Source organism: Martes martes (genome assembly GCF_963455335.1).
Source record: "Martes martes genome assembly, chromosome: X".
In the NCBI taxonomy this organism is placed as follows: domain Eukaryota; kingdom Metazoa; phylum Chordata; class Mammalia; order Carnivora; family Mustelidae; genus Martes; species Martes martes.
The window spans coordinates 76,589,413-76,616,029 of record NC_137897.1 but is presented as its reverse complement, the minus strand read 5'-3'; the positions used below and the strand labels follow the sequence as shown (position 1 = coordinate 76,616,029).

Genomic DNA, 26,617 nt, shown 5'->3' with positions numbered 1-26,617 from the left:
AATACATGAAAATTAAGAACTTCTATTTATAGGAAACACTATTGAGAGGGTGATAAGACAAGCCATAAATGTAACCAATCAAGAATTATTATCAGATTCTAAAGAGAACTAAACTCTATAAACATAGAAAAATAAAACAGTAGAAATATAGGTAAAAAACTGAGTCACTTCTGAAAAGAGAAAATTGAAAGGGTCGATAGTTGAGTTAAAAGATGCTCAACCTCTGGTGCCTGGGTGGCTCCGTCAGTTAAGTGTCTGCCTTTGGCTCAGGTCATGATCCCAGGGTCCTTGGGTTGAGTCCTGCTCAGCGGGGAGCCTGCTTCTCCCTCTCCCTTTGCTGCTCCCCCTGCTGTGCTCTCACTCTGTCTGCCAAATTAATTAATTAATTAATTAAAAAAATCTTTCTAAAAAAAGGGATACTCAACCTCCTTAGTAATCAAGGAAATGAAAATTAAAATCACAACAAAGTAGTATTTTATACTCACTGGAATCATAAAAATAAAAAAGTCTAATAATAAAAGTCTAATAAAAATTGCCAAGTGCTGGTAAGCACGTGGAGGAAGTGGAATGTTCTTCCATGGCTCTTTGGATTATACAATTTATGTGAGCACTTTGGAAAAAGGTTTGGCATTAAATAGTAAAGTTTAACATATGTAAATCCCAGGACCCAGGAACTGCAGTGCATGTACATGATTTTGTTAACATTGCTCTATCATCATCCAATATGTTACTGAGTAAAAGAAGCAAACCACAGGAGCATATATACATACAAACAACTAGGTTCCATTTATTAAAAAGCTCAGAAACAGAAAAAGTAAACAATATAGTATATTTTTTAGGGATACATACAGTCAGTAAGCCTATGAAGAAAAACAAGGAAATAATTACCTCAAATTTTAAGGTAGTAGTTACATCTAATGGGGGAGGGAATTGTAATCAAAGAGGGATGCACAGAGGGTTTTAAGAAATAAATATTTTGTTTTTTTAAACCTGGGTAGTGAGTACATAAATAGTCATTCCTTAAAATTATTCTTTAAAGTACATATATATGTTTTATGCTGCTTCTGTGTATGATATATTTCGCCATTTTAGAAAAGGAAAAGAAAACTGCCCAGAACTGAACACACAATTCTAGTTAATCCATACTAGAAAACTATCACCTCTCTCATTTTGAGTATTCTGTCTCTGTTTTTAAAAAAGATGTATGTATTTATTTTGAGAGAGAGAGAGAGAGGGAAAGAGAGAGCACGCTCATGGGCATGCAGGCACAGAGGGAGAGGCAGGGGGAGAGAGAATCCTCAAGCAGACTCCCTGCTGAGTGTGGAGCCTGAGGCAGGCTGGATCCCAGAACCCTGAGATCACCACCTGAGCCGAAATAAAGAGTTGGACGCTTGACTGACTGAGCCACCCAGGTGCTCCTCTGTCTCTGTTTTTTGAACCGAGGTGTGCCTTTATATCTTTGAAATTTTCTCTTATTTATTTGGCCATTTTTCCCCTTGTCCTCCCAGTCAGTCAAGCTCTCCCCAGAGCCAGATCATCCTTCAGGAGAACATATATAGCGACATTTCTGAGCTAGCCAGGCTGAGGTCCAAATTGCAGTGGGCAGCTGTGGCAGCTCTTCTGAAAGCGCACCTTAAAGCTTAACATGCTTGCTTCCTGCCCTGTTTCTCCTGAGGCCATCTGCTTATAGCCTCAGCCTTTAGTGAGAAACCTTTGCAAATGGCTTATCAAGGCGAGCAATGCCTCACATTAGGTCATATTGATAAGACGAAGAGAGAATATTCTCACTCAAGAAGATTGGTATTTCCTGAAGGGATAAAACCCCACCAGGGAAAACCCCTGCAGTTGTCATAGGTAGGGCTGGTCTCCTCAAGCTGATAACATAGTTCCGTCCAGAGGAGGAAGGCAGAATGCACTTATTTCACTCCTTGAAGCTTTCTGGGTAATTGTGCATCTTTCATTTCTTAAAGACTCACATACTCTGAGCTAGACAGAGGTCCCAACCCTGAAGAACCTCTCCAGAATCCAGGTTGCTGAATTTTCCCTGCTGCCTAGAGAGACTCCAAACCAGCTCTTGACAATGGGCAACTGGGTGGTTAACCACTGGTTCTCAGTTTTGTTTCTGGTAAGTAATGTTTCCAATCTATGAATTATTCTTAAGAGAGTAATTTGAGTAATTTGTAAACAGAGTAATTTGTTAATATTTCTTTTTTAAAAGACTTTATTTAGTTATTTGAGAGAGAGAGAGATAGAGCACGAGTCGGGTGAAGGGCAGAGGGAGAAGCAGACTTCCTGGTGAGTGGGAAGCCCAACATGGGGCTCAATCCTGGGTCTCCAGGATCCTGACCTGAGCTGAAGGCAGATGCTTAACCAACTGAGCCAGCCAAGCGCCCCTGTTTGTTAATATTTCTAGAGTTATTTGAAATGGAAATATTCTATGCCAATATGGGGCCCATTGAGGCCAGTTATCAGTTAAAAGCCCAACTCTAATATTACACATGTTTTATAAAATCTTGTGTATATGATGTATTTCACCATTTTAGAAAAGGGAAAAAAATCCAACTCCAGAAATTGGTTGGTAAAGAGACAAATGATATAAGCCTCAAGTATTTGGAATCTCAGTGTTTTCATTTTCCATCTTTTTTCTCTTCCATGTCACTTCTAACTACTGCCATGCAGCCTTCGTTTCTCTTCATCCTTTCCATACTACCAACAGCAAGATTTCATAAAATCATTGAATGTTTGAGATAGAAATATTCTTGGTGATCATTGCCCAGTGCTCTCCATTTTAGAAATGGAATGTGAGCTACATATGTAATTAAAAATTTTTCTAGTACTTAGGTTGCAAAAGGTAAGAAGAAGTAGGTGATATTAATGTCCAGTAGTTTATTTAGTTTAACCCAATATATCAAAAATGTTATCCATTCAGAGTGCCTGGGTGACTCAGTTGGTTAAGCATCTGCCTTCAGCTCAGGTCAGGATCCCAGGGTCCTGGGATCGAGTCCTGCGTCGGGATCCCTGTTCAGAGGGGATCTTGCTTCTCCTTCTGCCTCCTGCTCCCTCTGCTTGTGCTCTCTCTCTCTTGACAAATGAATAGATTAGAAATCTTTTAAAAATGTTATCCTTTCAACATGTAATCAATATTGAAAATATTAACAAGATGGGGGTGGGCAGTGCTCTTTTTCTAAAACTAATATGTCTTACATGTTCGGGTTATGCACTTTGCAGTAATTCACAGTGTATTTGAGTGTGATGTGGTTTACTTTTCTACAACATTTGTAATTTTATTTATTCCATCTCCTTTGTGTGAATTCATGTATTATACCAAAAATACGAGGGAAATGGGACTATTTGAAATGTCATATGGGAAATCTTTTAATAAATATATATAAATGAAATACAAAATATTTGTCCTCATCTTCTCCCCCAGAGCAATGGCAAGACATTTTGTTAGATATTTGTTTTTCATGTTTTCTATAATTTAAAAATGTATAGCTTCTCATAAATATTATTTTCTTAACCATGATACTATAACTTTCCTAGTTTTATCTTAAAATACCGAATGTCCTGAACTTTTATAGAGGTTTTTAATTTGTTTTAAGTAATTTTCATCTTTTTTAAAATGTTCAGTTAGCCAACATATAGTAAATTATGCTTGACATATAATTTCCAATAAACTTTCCACTCAAAAAAATATTAAAAAAAAGACAAAAGAAAATAATAAAATGAGATCATTTAATGTCTTTTATTTTTCCTAAGTTTTCGAAACCAGATATGTATTTTGCACTTACAGTGTATCTGCATTAGGACTAGCCACATTTCCAGTGATCACATGTGGGTAGTGGCTACGGCATTGCCTAGTGCAGCTATAAAGCAGCTCCTTTATTTTTCACAAGGAAAATAAGACCCATATGTCACACTGTGAATGGATTGCAGAACGATCACTCAAACCCACCTTCCCAGTGTTCAGGCCAGAAATTCTTTACCCTGCACGCCACGTATGCACAACCTCCTTCTCCTTACACACACACACACACACACACACACACACACACACCTATCCCCACTCTTTCTTCCATTTCTGAGCCACCCCCAAGCTTGGAACTCCCTTTGTCCTTTCTCACTTTCCTAGATCTTCGTGTCATCCCCTTCTGGGGTATTCTATTTTCTTCCATCTTTTTCCTTTGTGTCCCCTAGGATGGCCCAGGTGCTTGAGGGAAAAAGGCGTTAAGAGCAATCATATTCCCCTGGAAGGTTGTTTGTTTTGCATTCAACAAAAGGCCCAGTGCTTATTTTGGCAGGTTACCCTATGCTTTATATTTTCAACACTCGATCCTGTATATTTAATTCTTTTTGCACTAGTTGAAGAGACAGGGAACCTGGAAATGAGTTTCATTTCTGGTGTTAATTGAGGGATTTTGATCAAATTATTTATTCTTTGTAGACTTTGGGTCACCTGTGTGTGTGTGTGTGCGATAAATTAAATAACTAGATTAGATACAAATATAAGTTTGCTTCTAGTTCTAAAATCCTCTGCATTTTGTATCTCTCTCTTAGTTTTTGCTCAGAGAGTTCATCACCCATTATAGTGACTCACATTTAACTATGTAGCTTTGAATTTCCACCCCCTACCAATCTTGCTGGCAGGCTCAGACTTCTTGCTATCTCTGACATATACACTTATGCATTATTTTTTTAGAGATTTTATTTATTTATTTGAGAGAGAGAGAGCAAGAGTGAGAGCGAGAAAGCATGATCAGGGGAGGTGAAGGGGCAGAGGGAGAGGGAGAAGCAGACTTTCCGCTGAGTGGAGAGCCCAACCTGGGGCTCAGTCCCAGGAACCTGGGATCATGACCTGAGCCAAAGGCAGATGCTCAACAAATTGAGCCACCCAGATGCCCCGCACTATTCAAAAAAAAAAAAGATTTATTTATTTAATTTGAGAGAGAAAGAGCATGCAGGGGAGCAGGGCAGAGGGAGAGGGAGAGAAAGAGAGAGAGAGAGAGAGAGAGAGAGAGATTCTAGCAGATTCCAAGCTGAGCAGGAAGCTGGTTTCAAGTTCGATCTCAAGACTCCAAGATCATGACCTGAGCTAAAACCAAGAGTCAAGCACTTAACAGACTGCATCATGTAGGCACCCCTGGCACTATTTTTTAAAATAAAAAAAATAAATTATTCGAAAAACATTCTTACCTCCCCCCTTTTGGCCAGGTCTTCTACCTCACTTTCCACCCATAATGGAGGAAATGATAGTGAAGGTGCGAAATAGAATGCCTTACTCCCAGATGTCACTGTATTCACCTTGCCTACAGTTGGTGATGGTCTGACACAGAGGCAAAGAACTCTCAGATCCTGAAATTGTTCTGCTCTCTCTGTCTTTGGAACTCTTGAGGTGTCTGTGGCTCTCACCGCTCTTTTTCTATTAGGATCAAGAATCTCTGAAAGACACTCAATTCTGGAAATGGAGCCTGAGCAAAGGATGCAGGAAGAAATGGATTAGTGAAGACTGGAATAACCTAGATCTGGAGTTAGCATTTATTGAGCTCCTACAATGCACCGACTGTTGTATTAATCACTCTGCATAATTATTTCATGTAAGCCTCACAGCATTGCTCTGAGGGTAGATATCATTATTCTCTTCACTTTATGGAATACACTAAGATTTAGAGAAGTTAAATAACATATCTGTCTAAGATTACAGAGCTAGAAAGTGGTGAAGCCAGAATTTGAGCCCAAGGAGTTTGACTCCACTATCACTTTATTTTTCTAAGATTTATTTATTTATTTATTTATTTATTTATTGGAGAGAGAGAGAGAGAAAGCAGAAGGGAAGGGCATGCATCATAAGCAGAGAGGGTAGGGCAGTGGGAGAAGCAGTCTCCCTGCTGAGCAGGGAGCTCAACGTGGGACTACATCCCAGGACTCCAGGATCTCGACCTAAGCCAAAGGCATCTAGATGCCTAACGACTGAACCACCCGGCGCCCTCCAATATCACTTTAAATCACTATGCTTATGCTGCTGGAGGTGTGTGAGTGAGTGGTCCAGATCTAGGGAATCTGAACAAGCCAAGCCCTAAGCTAAAGGCTCTCTACTTGCCGGGCTGAGATGGTTCTGATCCATCCTGGGGCCAGCAATATATATTAAGGGCCTCCCAGTGCCCTTGAGTTCTGCTCAGTTACAAAGTAGCACTTCAAAGCTTGGGCCAGAGCTGCCTTGGTTGGTCTCCAAGGCAATGGGGCAGTGGGTTCCAAATTCCCCTTTGCCAGCACAGGGACAGAGCCTGGAATAGACAAAAGCAGTCTTAAGAGCTCAGCTGAGTCCAGAGCAATGATAGGTTAATTTGAAAAGAGACTCACAATCTAAAAACAGGAAAATGTGTGTCAGGGAGTAATTAAAGAGGCAGGCCCATCTGGAATCGTTTAGTCCTTTCCACATTGGTATTGTTATAGATTTTAAATTTATTCTTTGTTTCTTTAAAAATCCATTTATTCACTTATTGCCATCTTTTAGTTACAATGGTTGGAATGTTTCCAGTCCAGAAGCTGGCAGATGTTTTCTGCAAAGGGCCAGGTAGAATGTATTTTAGGTTTTGCTAGGCCCTATGGTCTCTTTCACAGCTACTCACTACTTCCACTGAATGATGAAAGCAGCCGTAAACAATGTAAGAATAAGTAGGTGTGGCTAAGTTCCAGTACCACTTTATTTATGGACACTGAAATTAGAATTTCATGTAATTGTCACATCATGAAATGTTATTCTTCTTTTGATTTTTCCAACCATTTAAATGTGGGGAAACAGGGACACCTGGGTGGCTTAGTTGGTTAGACGTCTGCCTTCAGCTTGGGTCATGATCCTGGGGTCCTGAGATCAAGCCCCGCATTGGCATTGGGCTCCCTGCTTGGTGGGAGCCCAATGCAGGGCTCCCTGCTTCTCCCTCTCCCTCTACCTGCTGCTCCCCCTGCTTGTGCGCGCGCGCTCTCTCTCTCTCTAATAAATAAATAAAATATTTAAAAAATAAATATGTGAGAACAAACAAAAAAGTAAAAACCATTCTTAATTTGTAGGCTGTACAAAATAAACGGTGAGCTAGATTTGGCCCATGGGCCTGGGTTTGCTGACCCTGGTCATTAGCATCTGACGAATGCATGTCTTGAAGTGCTAACTCTCTCTGAAAGTAAGTTGGATACTTGAGGGATTGTATTCATTTACAATGAAAAGAGATAAACATAAAAGAGCCAAATGGTGACACTATTTCCTATCCCTTATCTATTCCTTCCCATAGCCAAATTTTACTTGGTTCTTTGCTTGTTTTTTTCTTCCTCCAGGCTACTTGGTTGGGGCTGAATATTTTCCTCTTTGTGCATGCCTTCCAGTCATATGAGAAAGCCGATAAGTACTACTATACAAGAGAAATCTTGGGGGTGAGTATCACACTTTCAATATGGAGAATCTCTAGGGTTTTTTGTTTGTTTGTTTGGCTGGTTATTTGTCACCTTGGCTCCTTTGAGACCCAAATGCCCCAATTTCCGCTAGGGTTAGGGTACCCAGAAAAAAAAATACAGGATGCCCAGAGAGAGAGAGAGCATGATCTGGGTGAAGAGCAGAGGGAGAGGAAGACGGAGACCGAGGGGGTGTGGGGAGGTTGGATCCCGGGACTTCAGGATCATGACCTGACCTGAAGGCAGATGCTTAAACGACTGAGCCACCCAGGCGCCCCCCTCTCCCAGTTAAATTTGAATTCCAGAAAAATAAATCACTTTTTGGTATAACTGTATTTTGAGTATAGCTTGGGACATAGGTATGCTAAAAAAATTACTCACTTTTTAAAATCTGAAGTTCAGATTTAGCTGGGCATCTGGTACTTTTGTTCACTAAATCTGACAGCTCTATGTAAGGCACACTCCCCAGACCCCATGATAAAAACACACAGTAAAGAAAACTATTAAGCAGTCATTTTAAAATGACTCAAGTACTACCATGGGGTGTGAGGGGAAATCTGAGTAGACCTCCTGCCCCTGCCCCTGCTTCATTCAAAGCAGCCTTTACCTGCCTTTTTTAAAAAAGATTTATTTATTCATTTTTATGTGTGTGTGTGAGAGAGAGAGAGCACACACCACATGAGTGGGAGGAAAGGGATGGGAGAAGTAGACTCCCTACTGAGCAGGGAGCCCCGCGTGGGACTTGATCCCAGGACCCCGGGATCACCACCTGAGCCAAAGGCAGAGGCTTCACCAACTGAGCCACCCAGGCGCTCCTCAGCCTTTATTTGTCTTATGGACTCCTGCTTATGATTTCCAGAAAGAGTTTGGTTTAAAACAAGTAAATAAACATCTTGAAAGCCACCGCTGTGGACTGATCTCATGGAAAAACACCTCTCCGTCTAAAAAGAGGGATACATGGGGGGTCTGTGGGGTGAGTAGCATGGCAGAAGTCAAGACCTGAAGAAAGGCAGGGGTCGGGTGAGAATAACAGGATGGAGAAGGCTGTGGAAGTGGTAGGTGAAGAATAGAAGAGGGAGGGTGGGGAGTGGATAGAGCACGTGGGTGTGGAGGTGACCAGAGAGAAGCATGGAGGTGAGACTGATTGTCTCATAGGCTTATCAGTCTTAGGAAAGCAAATTTGACTGCTAACTCTAGTGAGTTTTTCAGTAGCAGGTAAGGGGTTTGGTTAAATCACTTTCATCTTGATTAGATCTTGGCTTTCCACAAAGACCTGTCCAAGGTACATGTTTAAAGAGTTTGTCCTAAAAAATACTTCTTTTCTCTCTATGATCAAAGGATCCATGTTGAGATCACAACCAATTTGAATGTTCTGTTCATGGCTTATTTCACCCTGCTGTTTTCTATTTTAAATGTTGTTCCTTGATCCTTCTTTGGAAACCATAACTCTAAAGGAAGTGTTAATTTATTTTAAAAATAGCTTTTTAGTAAGAGAGTGATGCAATACATGTGACTAGTTATTAAGAGCTTAATTAGCTTATGACCAAAAAGTCACAGCAGAAAAATGAATCATGTTGATATCCTGTGGACATTTCATTCACTTCATTTATTAAAATCTTCTCTATTAAGAACATTTAATTATAAATAATGCTACTTTCTGTGACAGCAAATGATACAGAAATGTGTAAGTAAAAATGTGAAAATTGCCCTCCCACTCTATTCCCCAGAGATAACCACTGTTAATAGTTTCTGTGTGTGTCTGTACAGATACACTGATGTAAGTTCACAGAGGCATCAGACACACAAGTTTTGTTTTTGAGGTGGGTACTATTCTTATTCACTTTTTAATTTCCTGCCTGAGTAAAATTTGCCCTTTTTTTGGGTGTATGTACCATTCTATGAATTTGGAAAAATACATACACTATAGCAAAGAGGTCTTTTTATTTGTTGGTTTTTTTGGTGTGTTTGAGGGTTTTTTTGTTTTGTTTTCACCAAAAAAGGGATCATATTGTTGATATTGGCAGGAAATTGCTTCTTACACTTAATGTAGTTCAGATAGCTTTCCATGTGGGTATGTAACTAGTGATATGCTGGAACTAGCTTGTACCAGCTTGCAATAGCCTCTGCGTGCATCTCTTCCCAGCCCTGTATTCATGGTGTTCAGGTACAGCAAATTGGTATCTTGAAATCTGCCATGACAGGGGTATTGACATCATGTAAATTGGCAAAGGCTGGAAATCAAGATCTCCTCTCTTCCCTGGAAAGCTGGTTCTTAAACATTTACCACTCCTACTCCCCTGTGTATAGCTCTCATCCTTTGAAGACCCTAGCCATCCATGGCATTGATGTGCCATAATTTATTTAATCATTCTGTAGTTATTTCTTGAATTTGTGCTTTCTCTAGGAAAATACAGAGAGTTATTTGATTCATTATGAAGCAGAGCAAATAGGTAACAGGAGAAGCAGTTTAAATTCATAGTCAGTGAGACATTAATCACAGCAGCAGCTGAACTGGAACATCAGGTGTTGTTGATATTGAGAAGTGCACATAAATTGGGATATTTCGGTGCACTGCAATGGGGAAAGAAGATTTCCTCTAAAAAGAATTCATCCCATACAGATAGCCCCTCTGGAATATGGAACTGTGAAAGTGTGTAGTCCTGTATTTTTCACTCACTTGCTGATTTTAGCTTTAAGAAACCTCTGTGTCTCAAATAAGCAAGCTGCGCAAACCAATGTGGAAAGGCAGGATCTTTAAGATGAGCAGAGAAAATTTACTCAGAAATGGAACAGAATGTCTCTCTGAAAAACAGTCGGAGTGTGACTCAGCAGAGGGAAAAAACACAGGTCGTATGGAAGAGCCAGAAATGGGAAACAGTAGGGCAGTTCCTGTTCACTGTGCTGCCGAATGTGGTAAGCCATTATGGACGTCAGGCAGATCTAACTTGGCTCGATGTCACCTTGCCCCGGGTTTAGGTGTCTCATGGAAAATGAGCTTTTGTGCTAAAAATATTAAACCATTCACTCTGACCCATATTCTTCCTTTTGGTGAGTCACTGATTGGCACATGTGTAAGGCTGGCTGTTATGACATTGGCACAGTGTATAGCTTGCAGCCCCAAGTACAGGAAACTGACTCAGAGACCAGTTCCACAGAGTCAAGGAGGGAAGTTGGACTTGACCACCATGGAGTTGAGCATGTTCTGTCTGGCCGATACCTAATCAAGCCTGTTTGGGGCCTAAGTACTTGGCTTGAAGCATGGCTTCCTTGTCTCTTTTTCTGGCAACTTGTACTGCTGGAACAGACTGATCTTGATGTATGCTGCCTGGCCACCCAAGGAAATCGGTTTGAAATTCTGTTCTCAGAAGCTCTCCTTTCTCAATTCTTGGCCTGAGTTTAAAATGTTTGCTCTGAGGGGTTCACTAGTTTTGCCTAAGCTGTATTCAATCATTAAAGGTGACTTAAATATAAATGGTAAATTTTTTGTTGTTTACATGATGAGTACATGCTTATAATGGCAACATTAGAAAGTACAGAAAAGAGAAGAAATAGTCACCGTCTGTAATTATACTTCCAAATATATAAGCTTTATTTAAAATGCAAATAAAAATATATACAATCTTCAAGATTGTTTTGCAAATGACAGTAAAATAATAATTGAGTGTATTTTTTCAAAGATTTTATTTATTTGACAGAAGGAGAGCACAAGTAGGCAGAGAGACAAGCAGAGGGTGAGGGAGAAGCAGGCTCTCTGCTGAGCAGGGAGCCTGATGCGGGGCTCAATCCCAGGACCGGGGGATCATGATCCAAGCTGAAGGCAGCCGCTTAACTGACTGAGCCACCCAGGCACCCGAGTGTGTTTTTTTTCAATATTTTATTTTTTTATTTGAGAGAGAGATAATGAGAGAGAGCCTGAGCAGGGGTGAGGGGCAGAGGCAGAGGGAGAAGCAGACTCCCCGATGAGCAGGAAGCCCGATGACACAGGGGTTGCATCCCAGGACCCTGAGATCATGACCCAAACCAAAGGCAGAAGGCAGACGCTTAACCGACTGAGCCACCCAGGCACACCAATAATTGAGTGTATTAAGCACAGATACTCATTGCAAAGTATTACATCGATAGAATGTATTTGTTAATGTGAAGTTATTGAATCCTATTCTCTTTTGTATTGTTAGATGTATAGTCAAATATCTCCAAGTCACTTGTCATGAGAATTTCTCAATTTACTGTTAAGTTCAGCAAATGTTCTGTCATTTTGCAAACAGAGAGCCTAGACCTAGTGTGCTGACTACTGAGAAAGGGGTGAGGAAGACGTCGCCCTTTTCCAGGTCTCAGACAGGTGGACTGGGCTGTTCTCACTTCCTAGATGATGGGATGAAGCAGCTGATGATCTCTTCTCTCCTCTGCTCTAGTCGGCATTGGCCTGGGCCCGAGCCTCTGCTCGCTGCCTGAATTTTAACAGCATGTTGATCCTGCTTCCTGTGTGTCGAAATCTGCTGTCCTTCCTGAGGGGCACCTGCTCAGTGAGTCTCAACCATTCCTAAGTCAACTTTCACATTAAAGACAAGAGACCCTGAACTCCTCAGTGGGGCAACCCAATACCTTCAAACTCCTAGGAAGGGAAACCAGGGTCTCCTTTGGTAGCCAAGGGGGTAGGCAAGGGTGGGTGGGTATTGGTATGCTCTAAGACATGTTGGTTATGGGTTACTGAATTTTATAAATTGCCTGGAGACACCTGACCTTGATCAATTTCCATTTGTAGTTTTGCAGGCATACCCTGAGAAAGCAATTGGGTCACAACCTCATCTTCCACAAGCTGGTAGCATATATGATCTGCCTACTCACAGGTAACTGATGCAAACCACAAATCTGCAAACTCGTGAGCATTCAGAGTATAGTTTCGTTCATCTCCACATTTAGACATTCGGAAAGTATTTTTCAAACACCTGGCACTATTTGCCAGGCACTGCTGTAGGCAGTCTGTCTGTCCTTCCTTCCTTCCTTCCTTCCTTCCTTCCTTCCCTCCTTCCTCCACCCCTCCCTTCCTCTTTCTTTCTTTCTTTCTTTCTTTCTTTCTTTCTTTCTTTCTTTCTTTTTTTCTTCTCTCTCTCTTCCTTCCTTTCTTCCTTTCTCTCTTTCTTTCGAGATTTTATTTATTTATTTGACAGAGAAAGCAAGAGAGCACAAGCAGAGGGAGTAGTGGAGGGAGAAGCAGGCTCCCCACTGAGCAGGCTGATCAAGGAGCCTGAAGCAGAGCTGGACCCTAGGACCCTGGGATCATGACCTGAGCTGAAGGCAGACACTTAACAGAGTCACCCAGGTGCCCCTGTAGGCCTATTTTCATGGAACTTATATTCGATTCTTTTGGGAACAGAATGAGAATACAAAAGATCTTCGTTCTCTCTGCAATCAAGATTTATCTGGCACTTTCTGTGGACTCAGCATTCTGCTAGACACTATCTATAGGTTTCTCCTTTGCTAGTGGGGCATGCCTGCAGTGATGTTTCTGAGACACATTTCAATTCACCGTCATCTTTCCATTTAGCCATTCACATCATTGCACACCTGTTCAACTTTGAACACTACAGCAGAAGCCGACAGGCCAGAGATGGGTCCCTTGCCTTTGTTCTCTCCACCCTATCTCATAAAGAGAAAGGGGAAGATTCTTGGCTAAATCCTCTCCAGTCTCCAAACATGGTGAGTTGACTCAATGGCAAAGCATCTGCGATCTGGTCACGAGTATGGAAGGGCATGGCATGATTGGCACCTGTTGTGTCAGGCTGAAATTTCTCCTTTTGTAGACAGTGGAGTATGTGACATTTACCAGCATTGCTGGTCTCACTGGCCTGATCATCACAGTAGCTCTGGTTCTCATGGTGACATCAGCTATGGAGTTTATCCGGAGGAGTTATTTTGAGGTCTTCTGGTACACACACCATATTTTTATCATCTATATCATTGGTTTAGGGATTCACGGCATTGGGTAAGGTCCTCGAACCCTCATTCTCGTGCCCCAGCCCCTGACCTTGCATAATTCTTTGCCCCAAACTGTCCTTCTTTTTCTGTCTCAGTGGACTTGTCCGGGGTCAAACAGAAGAGAGCCTGAATGAGAGTCATCCTCACAGGTGTGCAGAATCTTTCAAGCACTGGGATGATCAGGAGTCCCATTGTAAGGATCCCCAATTTGAAGGGCTCCCTGCTGAGGTAAGAGCCCCATAGACAAGGGTAGACTCTTGCTGGAAGCTGTTATTGTTGTGGTTATTATTACTCTTACTATTGTTACTGTTATTAGTTCAGCACTGTGCTGAGTCCTATGGAGGATATATTCACAAGGTTCCTACCATCAAGGGAATTACCATCAACAGGGGATCCTGAAGAGGAAGGACTAATGGTTATTGCATGTTGTGAGACCCTCTCCAAAATAATGATACCTCACATTATTTTTTTTAAGATTTTATTTATTTATTTTTCAGACAGAGATCACAAGTAGGCAGAGAAGCAGGCAGAGAGAGAGAGAGAGAGGAAGGGAAGCAGGCTCCCCGCTGTGCAGAGAGCCCGATGCGGGGCTCCATCCCAGGACCCTGGGATCATGACCTGAGCCAAAGGCAAAGGCTTAACCCACTGAGCCACCCAGGCGCCCCCTCACATTCTTTTTTTTTTTTTTTAAAGATTTTATTTATTTGTTTGTCAGAGAGAGTGAGCACAGGCAGACAGAGTGGCAGGCAGAGGCAGAGGGAGAAGCAGGCTCCCTGCTGAGCAAGGAGCCCAATGTGGGACTCCATCCCAGGATGCTGGGATCATGGCTTGAGCCGAAGGCAGCCACTTAACCAACTGAGCCACCCAGGCATCCTGATACCTCACATTATTAATAGTGTTTACCACGGGACAGGTTTGCTGTGTAATATGGATTATCTCATTTATGCAAAACAATAATTGATGAGGTAGGTATTTTTTTGGTCTCCATTATGAGACAATAGGACGAGGATTCAAGAAGATTCAACTGTCAAGTTCTCACAGTAAGTAACTAGTGGAATCGGAATTCAAGCCCAGGCTTTCCAGATTCCAAAGATTGTGCTCTTGACCACTGAAATCCAATCAGTTTTCTTGGGGGGAGTGATACATGCATACTGTGAAATGATCACCGTAATGAGATTAATTAATACATACATCACCTCACATAGTTTCTATTTTGTGCGTGTGTGGTGAGAATGCTTAAGATCTACTCTTTCAACAAATTTCAAGCATGCTATACAGTATTATCAACTGTAGTCACCATGCTTTACATTAGATCCCCAGAGCTTATTCATCTTATGACTGAAGTCACATACCTTTTGACCAGCATTTTCGATCACTCTCCCACCTCCCGTCTCAGGCCCTGGTTACCTACCTTCCTAGTCTCTGTTTCTATGAGTTCAACTTTTTTAAAAAAGCACTCTCAAAGTCAGCTTTCTTTGGTGTTATAAGAACATGCTTGGAAATTGTTAAATAGTGGACAATCAAGAAACTGGGTTCCAGGGAACTCAAGGTATGCCTTGGGAAAATTATTGTGGATATCATGGTTTACCTTTGCATGCTCATAAAATATGTTAGATGGAGGAATAAATGGAGGGAAAAGGTTGACTTGTGGCGTCTCAAAGTGCTCTGAGGGTGATTAAAGTCTTTAAGTCAGTTGCAGAATTAAGAGCAATATCTTGGTCCTCATCAAAAATGGGAATAATAGGGGCGCCTGGGTGGCTCAGTGGGTTAAGCCTCTGCCTTCAGCTCTGGTCATGATCTCAGGGTCCTGGGATTGATCCTCGCGTCAGGCTCTCTGCTCAGCAGGGAGCCTGCTTTCCCCTCTCTCTCTGCCTGCCTCTCTGCCTACTTGTGATCTCTTGTCTGTCAAATAAATAAAACCTTTAAAAAAATAAAAAAGGAAAGACCTTGAAGTCAGAAAATAAAATAGAATAAATTTAAATGAAGTCAGAAAATAAAATAGAATAAATTTAAATAAATATGTATTAAAATGTATTATATGTAAATTTTAAGTTTTAATTTAAATTCCATTTAGTTAACATACAGTGTAATATTAGTTTCAGGTGTACAATTTAGTGATTCAGCACTTCCATACAACACCCAGTGCTCATCACAAGTGCACTCCTTAATCCCCATCACCTATTTCACCTATCCCCCCACCCATTTCCCCTCTGGTAACCATCAGTCTGTTGCTATGTTTAAGAGTCTGTTTCTTGGTTTCCCTCTCTCTCTCTTTCTTTCCCTATACTCATTTGCTTTGTTTCTTATATTCTACGTATGAGTGAAATAATATGGCATTTGTCTTTCTCTGACTTATTTCACTTAGCATAATGCTCTCTAGGTCCATCCACGTCATTGCAAATGGCAAGATTTCATTCTTTTTTAAAATTTCATTCTTTTTAATGGTTGAGTAATATTCCATTACACACACACACACACACACACACACACACACACACATACCCCACCTGTTCTTTATCCATTCATCAGTCGGGCTCTTCCCATAATTTGACTATTGTGGATGATGCTGTTATAAACATCCCAGTGCACATATCCCTTTGAATTATTATTTCTATATCCTTTGGGTAAATACCTAACAGTGTAACTACTGGGTCATAGGGTAGTTTTATTTTTAACTTTTTGAGGAACCTCTGTACTGTTTTCCAGAGTGACCTCACCAGTTTGCATTCCCACCAACAGTGCAAGAAGGTTCTCTGTTCTTTGCATCTTTGCCAACATGTTGTTTCCTGTGTTGTTCATTTCAGCCATTCTAACTTGTCTAAGGCAATATCTTATTATAGTTTTGATTTACATTTCCCTGTTGATGAGTGATGTTGAGCAACTTTTCATGTGTCTGTTGGCACTCTGTATGTCTTCTTTGGAAAAATGTCTACTCGTGTCTTCTGCTCATTTTTTTAACTGCATTATTTAAAAAAATGGTCTATGGGTGTTGAGTTTGATGAGTTCTTAATATACTTTGGATACTAATCCTTCATCAGATTTGTCATTGGAAAATATCTTCTCCCATTCTGGAGGTTGCCTTTCAGTTTTGATGATTGCTTCCTTTGCTGTGCAGAAGCTTTTTATTTTGATGTGGTCCCAATAGTTTATTTTTACTTTTATTTCCCTTACCTCAGAAGACATAACTAGAGAAATGTTGCTAAAGCTGATGTCAGAGAAATTACTGCCTGTGCTCTATTTTAGGATTTGTGTGGTTTCATTTTGGTCTTTAATACATTTTTGAGTTTATTTCTGTGGATGATATAAGAAAGTGGTCCAGTTTCATTCTTTGGCGTGCTGTTGACCAATTTTCCCAACACCATTTGTTGAAGAGACTTTTTCCCATTAGATATTCTTTCCTCCTTTGTTGAAGATTAATTGATGATACAGTTGTGGGCTCATTTCTGGGTTTTCTATTCTGTTCCATTGTCCTATGTGTCTATTTTTGTGCCAGTACCATACTGTTTTGATTACTACAGCTTTGTAATATAACTTGAAGTCTGGGATTGTGATGCCTCCAGTTTTGTTTTTCTTTTTCAAAATTGCTTTGGCTATTTGGGGTCTTCTGTAGTTCCACATAAATTTTAGGATTGTTTGTTCTAGTTCTGTGAAAAATGCTGTTGATATTTTGATAAGGATCACATTAAATCTGCAGATTTCTATGGGTAGTACACACATTTATTTTAAATATTTATTTATTTGACAGAGACACTGTGAGAGAGGGAACACAAGCAGGGGCAGAGGCAGAGGGAGAAGCAGCCTACCCGTTGAGCAGGAAGCCTGATGCAGGCTTGATCCCAGGACCCTGGGACCACAACCCTAGCTGAAGGCAGATGCTTAATGACTGAGCCATCCAGGTGCCCCAGTACACACTTTTTAACAGTACTTATCTTCCAATCCATGACCATGGAATGTCTTTCCATTTCTTTGTATCATCTTCAATTTCTTTCATCAGTGCTTTGTGGTTTTCAGAGTATAAATATTTCACCTCTTTGGTTAAATTTATTCTTAGGTATTTTATTATTTTTGGTGTAATAGTAAATGGTGTTGCTTTCTTAATTTCTCTTTCTGCTGTTTCACTGAAATATTTGTTTTTAAAAAGCTCTATGTATACCATTTTGTCATTTTTTATGTGATCATTTTTTTAAAAAAGATTTTATTTATTTATTTGACAGAGAGAGAGATCACAAGTAGCCAGAGAGGCAGGCAGAGAGAGAGGAGAGGGGGAAGCAGGCTCCCCGCTGAGCAGAGAGCCTGATGCGGGCCTCGATCCCAGGACCCTGGGACCGTGACCTGGGCCGTAGGCAGAGGCTCAACCCACTGAACCACCCAGGCACCCTTATGTGACCATTTTTAATGACCTTGAGGGCATTATGCAAAGTGAGATAAGTCAGATGGAAAAATGACAAATACTGTATGATCTCACTGTATGTGGAATCTTACTTTAATGAACCTAACTCACAGGTACAGGGAACAGATTGATGGTTTCCAGACATAGGGGATGGGGGAGTGAGCAAAATGAGTGAAGATGGCCAAAGATACAAACTTCCAGTTATAAAATAAATAAGTCATGGGTATGTCATGTACAGCATGGCGACTCTAGTTAATAATACTGTATTGCATATTTGAAATTCGCTAAGAGAGTAGATATTCAAAGTTCTCAGCACAAGAAAAAAATTTTTGCAATGATGTATGGTGACGGATATTAACTATACTTATTGTGATCATTTTGTAATATATACAAATATCGAATCATTATGGTGTACACCTGAAACTAATGTAATGGTATATGTCAGTTATATCTCAATACAAAAAATGAAATAAAAAGAAAAATGAAAAAAGACAGTTTGGTATTAGCAAAAAAAAAATCTGTGTGGTATGCCATTTTTGTCATTTTTTTCTTAGTAAATAATAGAGCCATTCCTATACTCATATACTTTGTGCATGCCTTAATTATATCTTTATGCTCCATTTCCTAGAAGTGATATTTCTGGGTCAAATAGAAGGAATGCTTTTAAGACTGTTGGGATGTATCGCCAAATTGCTCTCTGGGAAGATACTACTAATTTGTCCCTCCACTGATTGCACATGTGAATGTGCCCATGTCCCTGCATCCCAGTTAATGGTGGGCATTATTGTTTAATGTTGTTTTCCAACCTGAGAGACTAAAGTGCTATTTTGGTTTAAAATTCACTTCTCTGAATATTTCTGAGGTCAAAAAAATTTTTTTGCCATGTTGTTATTAGCCACTTCTTAAATATATTTTTTGTGTGTTTTCTCTGAAGACATGGAGAATTTTTTTTTCCAAATAAGGAGTAGCATCAAAATTGTGTAATACCCGCTCTCAAGTTCACCTGCCACATCCCTGCCTCTTTCCTCCCTGGAGATACGCAAGGAAGTTGTTTGCCTGAAACAGCATAAGAAACCTCATTCCACACAGTTCTGATGTTTCATGCTGAAGCAGTTGTGTGAGAAAGGACATGAGTTAGCATTCCTAGGAAATACATTTTTAGTAGTTCCTGTGCATAGGAAGCAACCTGCTACCTTTGAGAGAATCTCAGGGGGGTAGAAAGGCTGCTTTTAAAAAAGATGTAGAGAAGATAAAAAGTATGTTACTGTGTTAGGTGTTTTGAGCACCTGAGAAAAGAGGTGACGGGTAAATACCAAGTTTTATGTAGTGGTACAAATAGTGTCAGCCACATGCTTTCCCTTGTTAGTTTGTTTTGTTTTTAATCATCTGCTTCTCTGTTGGTTTTTCAGGTTGGACAAATTGTACTGGAAGAGTGTCTTGGAATCTTAAAATTAACATTTATATGAAATTTAAGAATATATATAATATACATTATATGTATAATTACCACATATTTCATTTCTGTGCTTTTCTTTTGCTTCCTAGTGAGACTTGTAAAACTCAGGAAATGATCCTGCTTTATGAGTCACATATTAGCAAACAAACTGTTATAATTTTTTCATTTCCATTTCCGTCTGTAAGAGTTGGTGAAATTAGTGGCTTGATAATGATACACATCAGAGAACTTGATAAATATTATTGAATGAAGAAATGGACTGCTACCCATATAAATCCTCAACAGGAGATTAATATGTAACCTCATTCTTTATTCTCTCTCTCTCTGTAGTCTTGGAAGTGGATCCTTGCACCAGGAGTTCTTTATATCTTTGAAAGGATTGTTCGATTTTATCACTCACAGCAGAAGGTTGTGATTACCAAGGTAAAGAATATGTGGGCGCCTGGGTGGCTCAGTGGATTAAGCCTCTGCCTTCGGCTCAGGTCATGGTCCCAGGGTCCTGGGATAGAGCCCTGCATCGGGCTCTCTGCTCAGTGGGGAGCCTGCTTCCCTGTCCCCCGCCCCCCGGCTGCCTCTCTGCCTACTTGTGATCTCTCTCTGTCAAATAAATAAAAATCTTAAAAAAAAAATTGTGTCTTTTCCGGGGCACCTGGCTGACTCAGTGGGAGGAGAGTGTGACTCTGGTTCTTGGGGTCATGAGTTCAAATCCCACATGGGGTGTAGAGAGTATTTTTTAAAAACTTTAAAAAAAGAATATGTACTTGGGGCACATGGATGGCGCAGTCAGTTAAGCATCCCACTCCTGGTTTCAGCTCAGGTCCTGATCTGAGTCAGAGTTGTGGGATGGAGCCCTACGCCGGGCTCCGAACTCAGTGTGGAGTCTGCTTGGGAGTCTCTCTCCCTCTCCTTTTACCCCTCCTCCCCTAAAATAAATGAATACATCTTTAAAAAAGTTTTTTAAAAAAGAATATGCACTTTCCTCTAGCTGTGATAAGAGTTATTTTTTTCCTGATTATAGGAATAGATTGCCATGTTTTCACCCTGGAGGGAATAAGAAGGAACTGGGGCAACACACTTTAGTTCCTCCAGTGCTAGACAGAACTGTGGGGAAAGGGGTTTGGTCAAGATCATCAGCATGGGTCTTCATCAGAGGCCACAAACAGGTAGCCTGGGAGAGCCCACAGACATCCTCCGGCTGGCCTGCATGCTGATTTTTTGGAAAGTTGAATTGGTTGCTGACATTTAAACATCCAGAGGGAGGCTTTCACAGTATAAGAAAAATGGCCCTTCTGTCTTCTACTGAAGAATCAGGCAACCCGATAACGTTGAGTTCCATGTGAAACAGTGGGTTCCACAGTGCACCCACTGTCTGGACAGTCAATGCTGCCCTCTTTCGAAAGGACTGCTCGCAGTTCACCGCCTTCGCCAGCCCTCTTGCTTTACTGACTTATTTCATCTGCCTGCTCCTGTTGCCATTTGAGTTTGCCTCCTTTGGCCTCTATGCTTCATTCATAGGTTGTCATGCACCCATCCAAAGTCCTGGAATTGCAGATGAACAAGCGTGGCTTCAGCATGGAAGTGGGACAGTATATTTTTGTTAATTGTCCCTCCATCTCTTACTTGGAGTGGCATCCCTTTACTCTGACCTCTGCTCCAGAGGAAGACTTCTTCTCCATTCATATCAGAGCAGCAGGCGACTGGACAGAAAATCTCATCAGGGCTTTTGAGCAGCAGCCATCACCAATTCCCAGGTAGGTCCTGGAGAGCAGCCGAGACCCACAGCAGACGCAGACAGGCAGAAAAGAGAAAGCAATTCCTTGTTGTACTTTAAGTCTCGTGCAATCAAAATATGATTAAAATAAATAGGCACTGCATGAACCATGGGAGCAGCTATGTCCTGGGAGGGATGTTTGAGGTGGGGAATGGAGGCGAGACTTCACTTGCCCATTGTCTTCTGTCTGCCGCCAGGATTGAAGTGGATGGTCCCTTTGGCACTGTCAGTGAAGATGTCTTCCAGTATGAAGTGGCTGTGTTGGTCGGCGCAGGAATTGGGGTCACCCCCTTTGCTTCCATCTTAAAATCTATCTGGTACAAATTTCGGCATGCAGATCACAACCTTAAAACACAAACGGTAACTCCCTCATACTTCTTTTCATCTGGTCTGGGCCTGACTGGTCCATTGCTTTCATGGCTTAACCTCTTTACAACTGGTCCCTGGAGCTATGAGAATGAGTGATCTCTTCTCTCTGCCAAGGCATCCATTTCCATAGATTTATCATAGGACCAGGGTCTTCATTTTCAGTTTGGAGTTTAAAATCACCTAGAACCAAAGATGACGTTGGAAGTCTTTTTCCTTAAGGGATGTCATAAGAACTCTGGACCTTTATGCTGCTTTTGTATGACTGATTTTTCAGATCACCCATAGATGTGACCAACAAATAGAGAGTATATATAATAGTCATGTCACCAAATGGACATCTTAAAGACACTTGAATAAGGTTATGTTCTCTCTTGCTGATTCCAGATCTATTTCTACTGGATCTGCAGGGAGACAGGTGCCTTTGCCTGGTTCAATAACCTGTTGGTGTCTCTGGAACGTGAGATGGAGGAATTAGGCAAAGTGGATTTTCTAAACTACCGTCTCTTCCTTACCGGATGGGACAGCAACATTGTGAGTTCAGAGAACACACTAATTCTCATGTTAGATGCAAGATCAATGTCAGACAAGATCGTGCATGCTCATTGGAAATAATTATTTCTTATGATTTCTTACCTGCCCTCACCCCCACCCCCAAGTTTAAAAGTGACTGAAGGAAGAGATATCTGTCAGAAACTGCTTTTTTCTAACTTTTATTTCTTTGCCTTCAGGCCGGTCATGCTGCATTAAACTTTGACAAGGCCACTGACATCCTGACAGGTCTGAAACAGAAAACCTCTTTTGGGAGACCCATGTGGGACAATGAGTTTTCTACAATAGCTAATGCCCACCCCAGGTATGTATATTCTTCTCTAGTTAGCTGAGTCTGCAGAGTTAGGGTTTAGGAAAAACATTATAGCATGTTGAACACTCTTTGGGAAAAGGTCTCTGGGGCAGAAACTGTTTGCCCCACTCTCAGATTCTTGCTTCAAGCTGAACAAAATTTCATCTGGGGTTTTAGCCAAATAAGGGTATGACCTTGTAATGGATGAGAAGATGTTTTCTGCCCCTACAAGTCCTCCATTCCAGCAGTGAGGCAAGGGGATTCAGTTCCGATCAGTATTATCAAATAAAATGGAAAACTGGAAAAATTCAAATGCATTGTTTTGGGCCTTAATAATCCCTGGTTAAAGTAAGAAAGGTTTGGAGTGTATTATCTAATTAAATGATGACCTGACCTCTGTATTTCTGGAAGAGTTTTGAGATATGTTAGAGCATATAGGAAAATCTTGTGCCATGAAATCAGTCATTTCAAGGGGAACGAGATTGAGCTGATCATTAGGTAAGTTCCTGGAACAAGCTGGCAGCCGAAGATCAATTCAATTCCACAGACATTATTGGTTACCTTCTATAAGCTCAACACTCACTATTCTAGAAGGTTTGGAGGTTGAAAGAGAAATAGAATATAGTTCTCACCTTTAAGGAGCACACATTTTAATAAGAGGTGCATACAATTCACTCAAAACAGAATGATCCACTCCATGAAACAAGTACATGGACATGGAGGGAAGGAAAGTCTATGCCCACATGGGGGTGATCAGGGCAGGCCTCACGAAAGCAATGGTCAGGACACTTAGTCACTCGGATTCAGATGATCTTTGGTCCTAACACTAGTTCTGACACTTTCCATTTCTGGGAACTTGAGCTAGAAAGTCCTCTGATCTTCTGATTTCTTATCTATGAAATGGGGGTTAAGTTAGTAAACGCCCTCTCTACTCACTTGCAGACTTGTTGTAAACATTAAACAATACAGACATGAAAAATGCTATGTAAACAGTAAAGCAGCATTTAAACAAAAGTGATTATGTTAATTATTGAGCTGACCATAGTTGAAGCTGTGAGAATGGATGAGATTGCCAGGAGAGTGGGTGGCTGAGGACAGAGTAAGGAATGCTTACATCAGGTGGGAAGGGTGAAAGATGAGCCATGGAGGAAGTAGGAGAATGTGGAGAAATGGTGTCTCAGAAGCCAAGGAAGGAAATATTAGAGAAGTGTGGTCAACAGTGTTGGAGGTGTGGCAGGATTCAGGAAATGCTTATTTAACTTAATGATGATCTAAGCATACTTACAGACAGAACAGGAGCCACTAGAGAGGAATAAAGTAAATATGCAAAAATGGGGAGAGGGCTAGGGTGGCCATAATAAAATGTGAGCAATAAGGGGCCCATCCTTGGTGGCTCTGTCAGTTGAGCATCTGACTTCGGCTCAGGTCATGGTCTCAGGGTCCTGGTATTGAGCCCTGCATTGGGCTCCCTGTTCAGCGGGGAGTCTGCTTCTCCCTCTGCCCCTCCCCCCGCTTGTGCTCGCTCTCTCTCTCTCTCTCTCTCTCTCAAACAAAGCTTAAAAAAAAAAAAGATGGGCAATAAGAGTAGGTGAAGAGGTGGAGAAATTATAGGAGAGTTCCTCCCACATTGCTTGTGGGAATGTGAAATGGTGAGGCACTTTGGGAAAACTCTGGCATTTCCTCAAAATGATGAACATAGTAGCAACATGACCCAGCAATTTTGCTCCTAAGTATATACCCAGGAGAATTGAAAACAGCCTTTGCTAGCCACACAACAACTTATACATGAATGCATATAGAATAGCCAAAAAGTGAAAATAAGTCAAGTTATCCATCAACAGAAGAAGGGATAAACAACATATGGTATATCCACACGGTGGGATCTTATTAAGCTGTAAAAAAAGGAGCAAAGTACTGACACATGCTATAACATGGATGAACCTTGAAAATAGCATGTTAAGCGCAAGAACCAGACCCCAAAGGCCACATAGTGTATGGTTCCATTTATCTTATTTCATTTTTTAAAGATTTAATTTATTTATTTGACAGAGAGAGAGCACAAGAGTGCACAAGCAGGGGGAGCAGCAGAGGGAAAAAGCAGACTCCCCGCTGAGCAGGGAACCCCCTCCCCCATGCAGCACTTGATCCTGGGACCCTGGGATCATGACTCAAGCCCAAGGCAGATGCTTAACTGATTGAGCCACCCAGGTGCCCCGCCAGCACTTTAAATATGTCATTTCACTGACTTCTTGCCTGCAATGTTTCCAATGAGAAATTAGCTAAAAATCTTATTGAAGATTCTTTGTATGTGTTGTGTCACTTCTTTCTTGCTGCTTTTAAGAGTCTCTCTTTGTCTTTGGTTTTTAACAGTTTGATACATGGGACTCATTATGCCTCAGGGTAGATCTCTTTGAGTATCATATTTGGAGCTCATTGGGGTTCTTGAATATGTAGATTCATGTCTTTTCATCAAATCTGGGAAATTTTCAGCCATTATTTCCTCAAATATTCTTTCTGCACCTTTCTCTTCTTTTCTTTCTGGGAATTTCATATGTGTATGTTGTCCACTTGATGGTGTCCCACAGATCTCTTAGGCTCTGTTCATCATTCTTCATTCTGTTTTCTTTCTACTCCTCAGCCTTCACTTCCTGCTAGCACTGAATCTAGAGATGAGCCAGGGGAGGGAGACTAGTGTCTTCTCAGGTCTTTCCTGAGCACACATCTTGCCCTGGATATGTGTGTAGCTTTCCATAAAAAAAAAAAAAGATTTATTTATTTATTTATCTGACAGAGAGGGGCACAGCAAGAGAAGGAACACAAGCAGGCTTCCCGCCTAGCAAGGAGCCTGCTGCTGGAGCTCGATCCCAGGACCCTGGAATCATGACCCGAGCCAAAGGCAGATGCATAACCAACTGAGCCACCCAGGCGCCCCTGTATGATTCCATTTATGTGAAATGTTCAGAACAAGCAAATCTAGAGATAAAAAGTAGATTTGATTGTCTGGGGCTGGGTGAAGGTGGTTGGGAGGAAATGGGCAGTGACTGACTCCTAATGTGTATGGGGTTTCTTTTGGGGGTGATAAAAATGTTCTTGGATTAGATAGTGGTGATGGGTACACAACTTTGTGGCTATACGAAAAAGCACTAACTGTAGGGGTGCCCAGGTCACTCTGTAGGTTTAGGGTCTGACTCTTGATTTCAGCTCAGGTCATGATCTCAGGGTCCTGAGATCGAGCCCCATGCTGGGCTCCATGCTGAATGTGGAGCCTACTTAGGATTCTCTCTCTCCTTCTCCCCCTCCCTGTTCTCTCTCTCTCTCTCTAAAAAGGCACTAACTGTACACTTTAAAAAGGTGAATGTTAGGACATGTGAATTATATCTGAATTAAGTGAAAAAGAAGGGAGAGGAAGGTATGAGAGAGGGAAGGTGAGGGTGAGACCCAGAGCACAGTTAGGAAGATTATCCTTGGCAAGAAGGCTCATCACCTCTTTAGTGTGAGAAATTGTGGTGTGGGGACAGATGCACAGTGGATGGCTCTACTGGCAGCAAACACATATCCACTTGCTGTGTGCCAGGCATTTTTTGAATTGCTTTACATACGTTTTTCATTTAAACCCCAAAACAACCCTGTGAGGTGGGGACTGTTTTGATCCCCATCTTACAGGGGGGATACCTGCAACAGAGAGGTTAAAGAGACTTGCCTGAAGTCACCCAGCTGGGCTAAGTGTCAGAGCTGCAATTTCAACCCAGATAGCTGGCTCCAAGGGCTCCAGGGTCTAGCACTTTGCCTCTATCCTGCACTATCTCCTGAGTTTCTGTTCTCTCGACAGTCTAGGCAAGGCTGCATGCTGAGAGTGTGACAAGGGCTGAGAGCACATTTGGGGCTTCCAGGCAGAAAAGGTGAGAAAACTACCATGAATAATGTGAGGGAGTCAACAGCTGAATAGGCAGGATGTTGGCAGTAGTAGAGGCCTGGCAGAGGCAGTTTCTCCATCCACACTGACATTAGCCCCTTTTGCTGGATTCTAGCCTTTTGATTGTTCGATTCCTGCAGGTCTGTGGTGGGAGTCTTCCTATGTGGTCCTCAGACTCTGGCAAAGAGTCTGAGCAAACGCTGTCACCAATACTCCAGTCTGGATCCCAGGAAGGTTCAATTCTACTTCAACAAAGAGAACTTCTGATCTATAGGAACAAGGGTGCTAATCTGCATTTAGTCTCTCCCCTGAATCTCCAACAAGTTACCTGGTCTGATCAGGTTTGGGTACAGCCATTTAAAGGATGGTAACATGCTTCTCAGGCTCTGACTCCCTGGCATCTCTTTTTTGATTGGATTCAACTTGGATGTCACTGATCTTCATGTCATGCTAATGGCAAA

The 26,617-nt window shown here is 41.4% G+C and overlaps 1 protein-coding gene across 1 annotated transcript; it reads left to right on the top strand.

Annotated features, from left to right (window-relative positions):
* Positions 1-2,080: 2,080 nt before the first annotated feature.
* On the top strand, positions 2,081-26,423 carry NOX1 (NADPH oxidase 1; the record flags this gene model as incomplete). The annotated part of the gene is made up of 12 exons (XM_080794760.1): positions 2,081-2,125; positions 7,327-7,422; positions 11,853-11,963; positions 12,203-12,287; positions 12,986-13,137; positions 13,242-13,423; positions 13,512-13,644; positions 19,593-19,685; positions 20,778-21,013; positions 21,231-21,393; positions 22,131-22,255; positions 26,297-26,423. 12 exons carry the CDS (start codon positions 2,081-2,083, stop codon positions 26,421-26,423), a joined length of 1,548 nt encoding a protein of 515 aa, XP_080650886.1.
* Between the last annotated feature and the right edge of the window lie 194 nt (positions 26,424-26,617).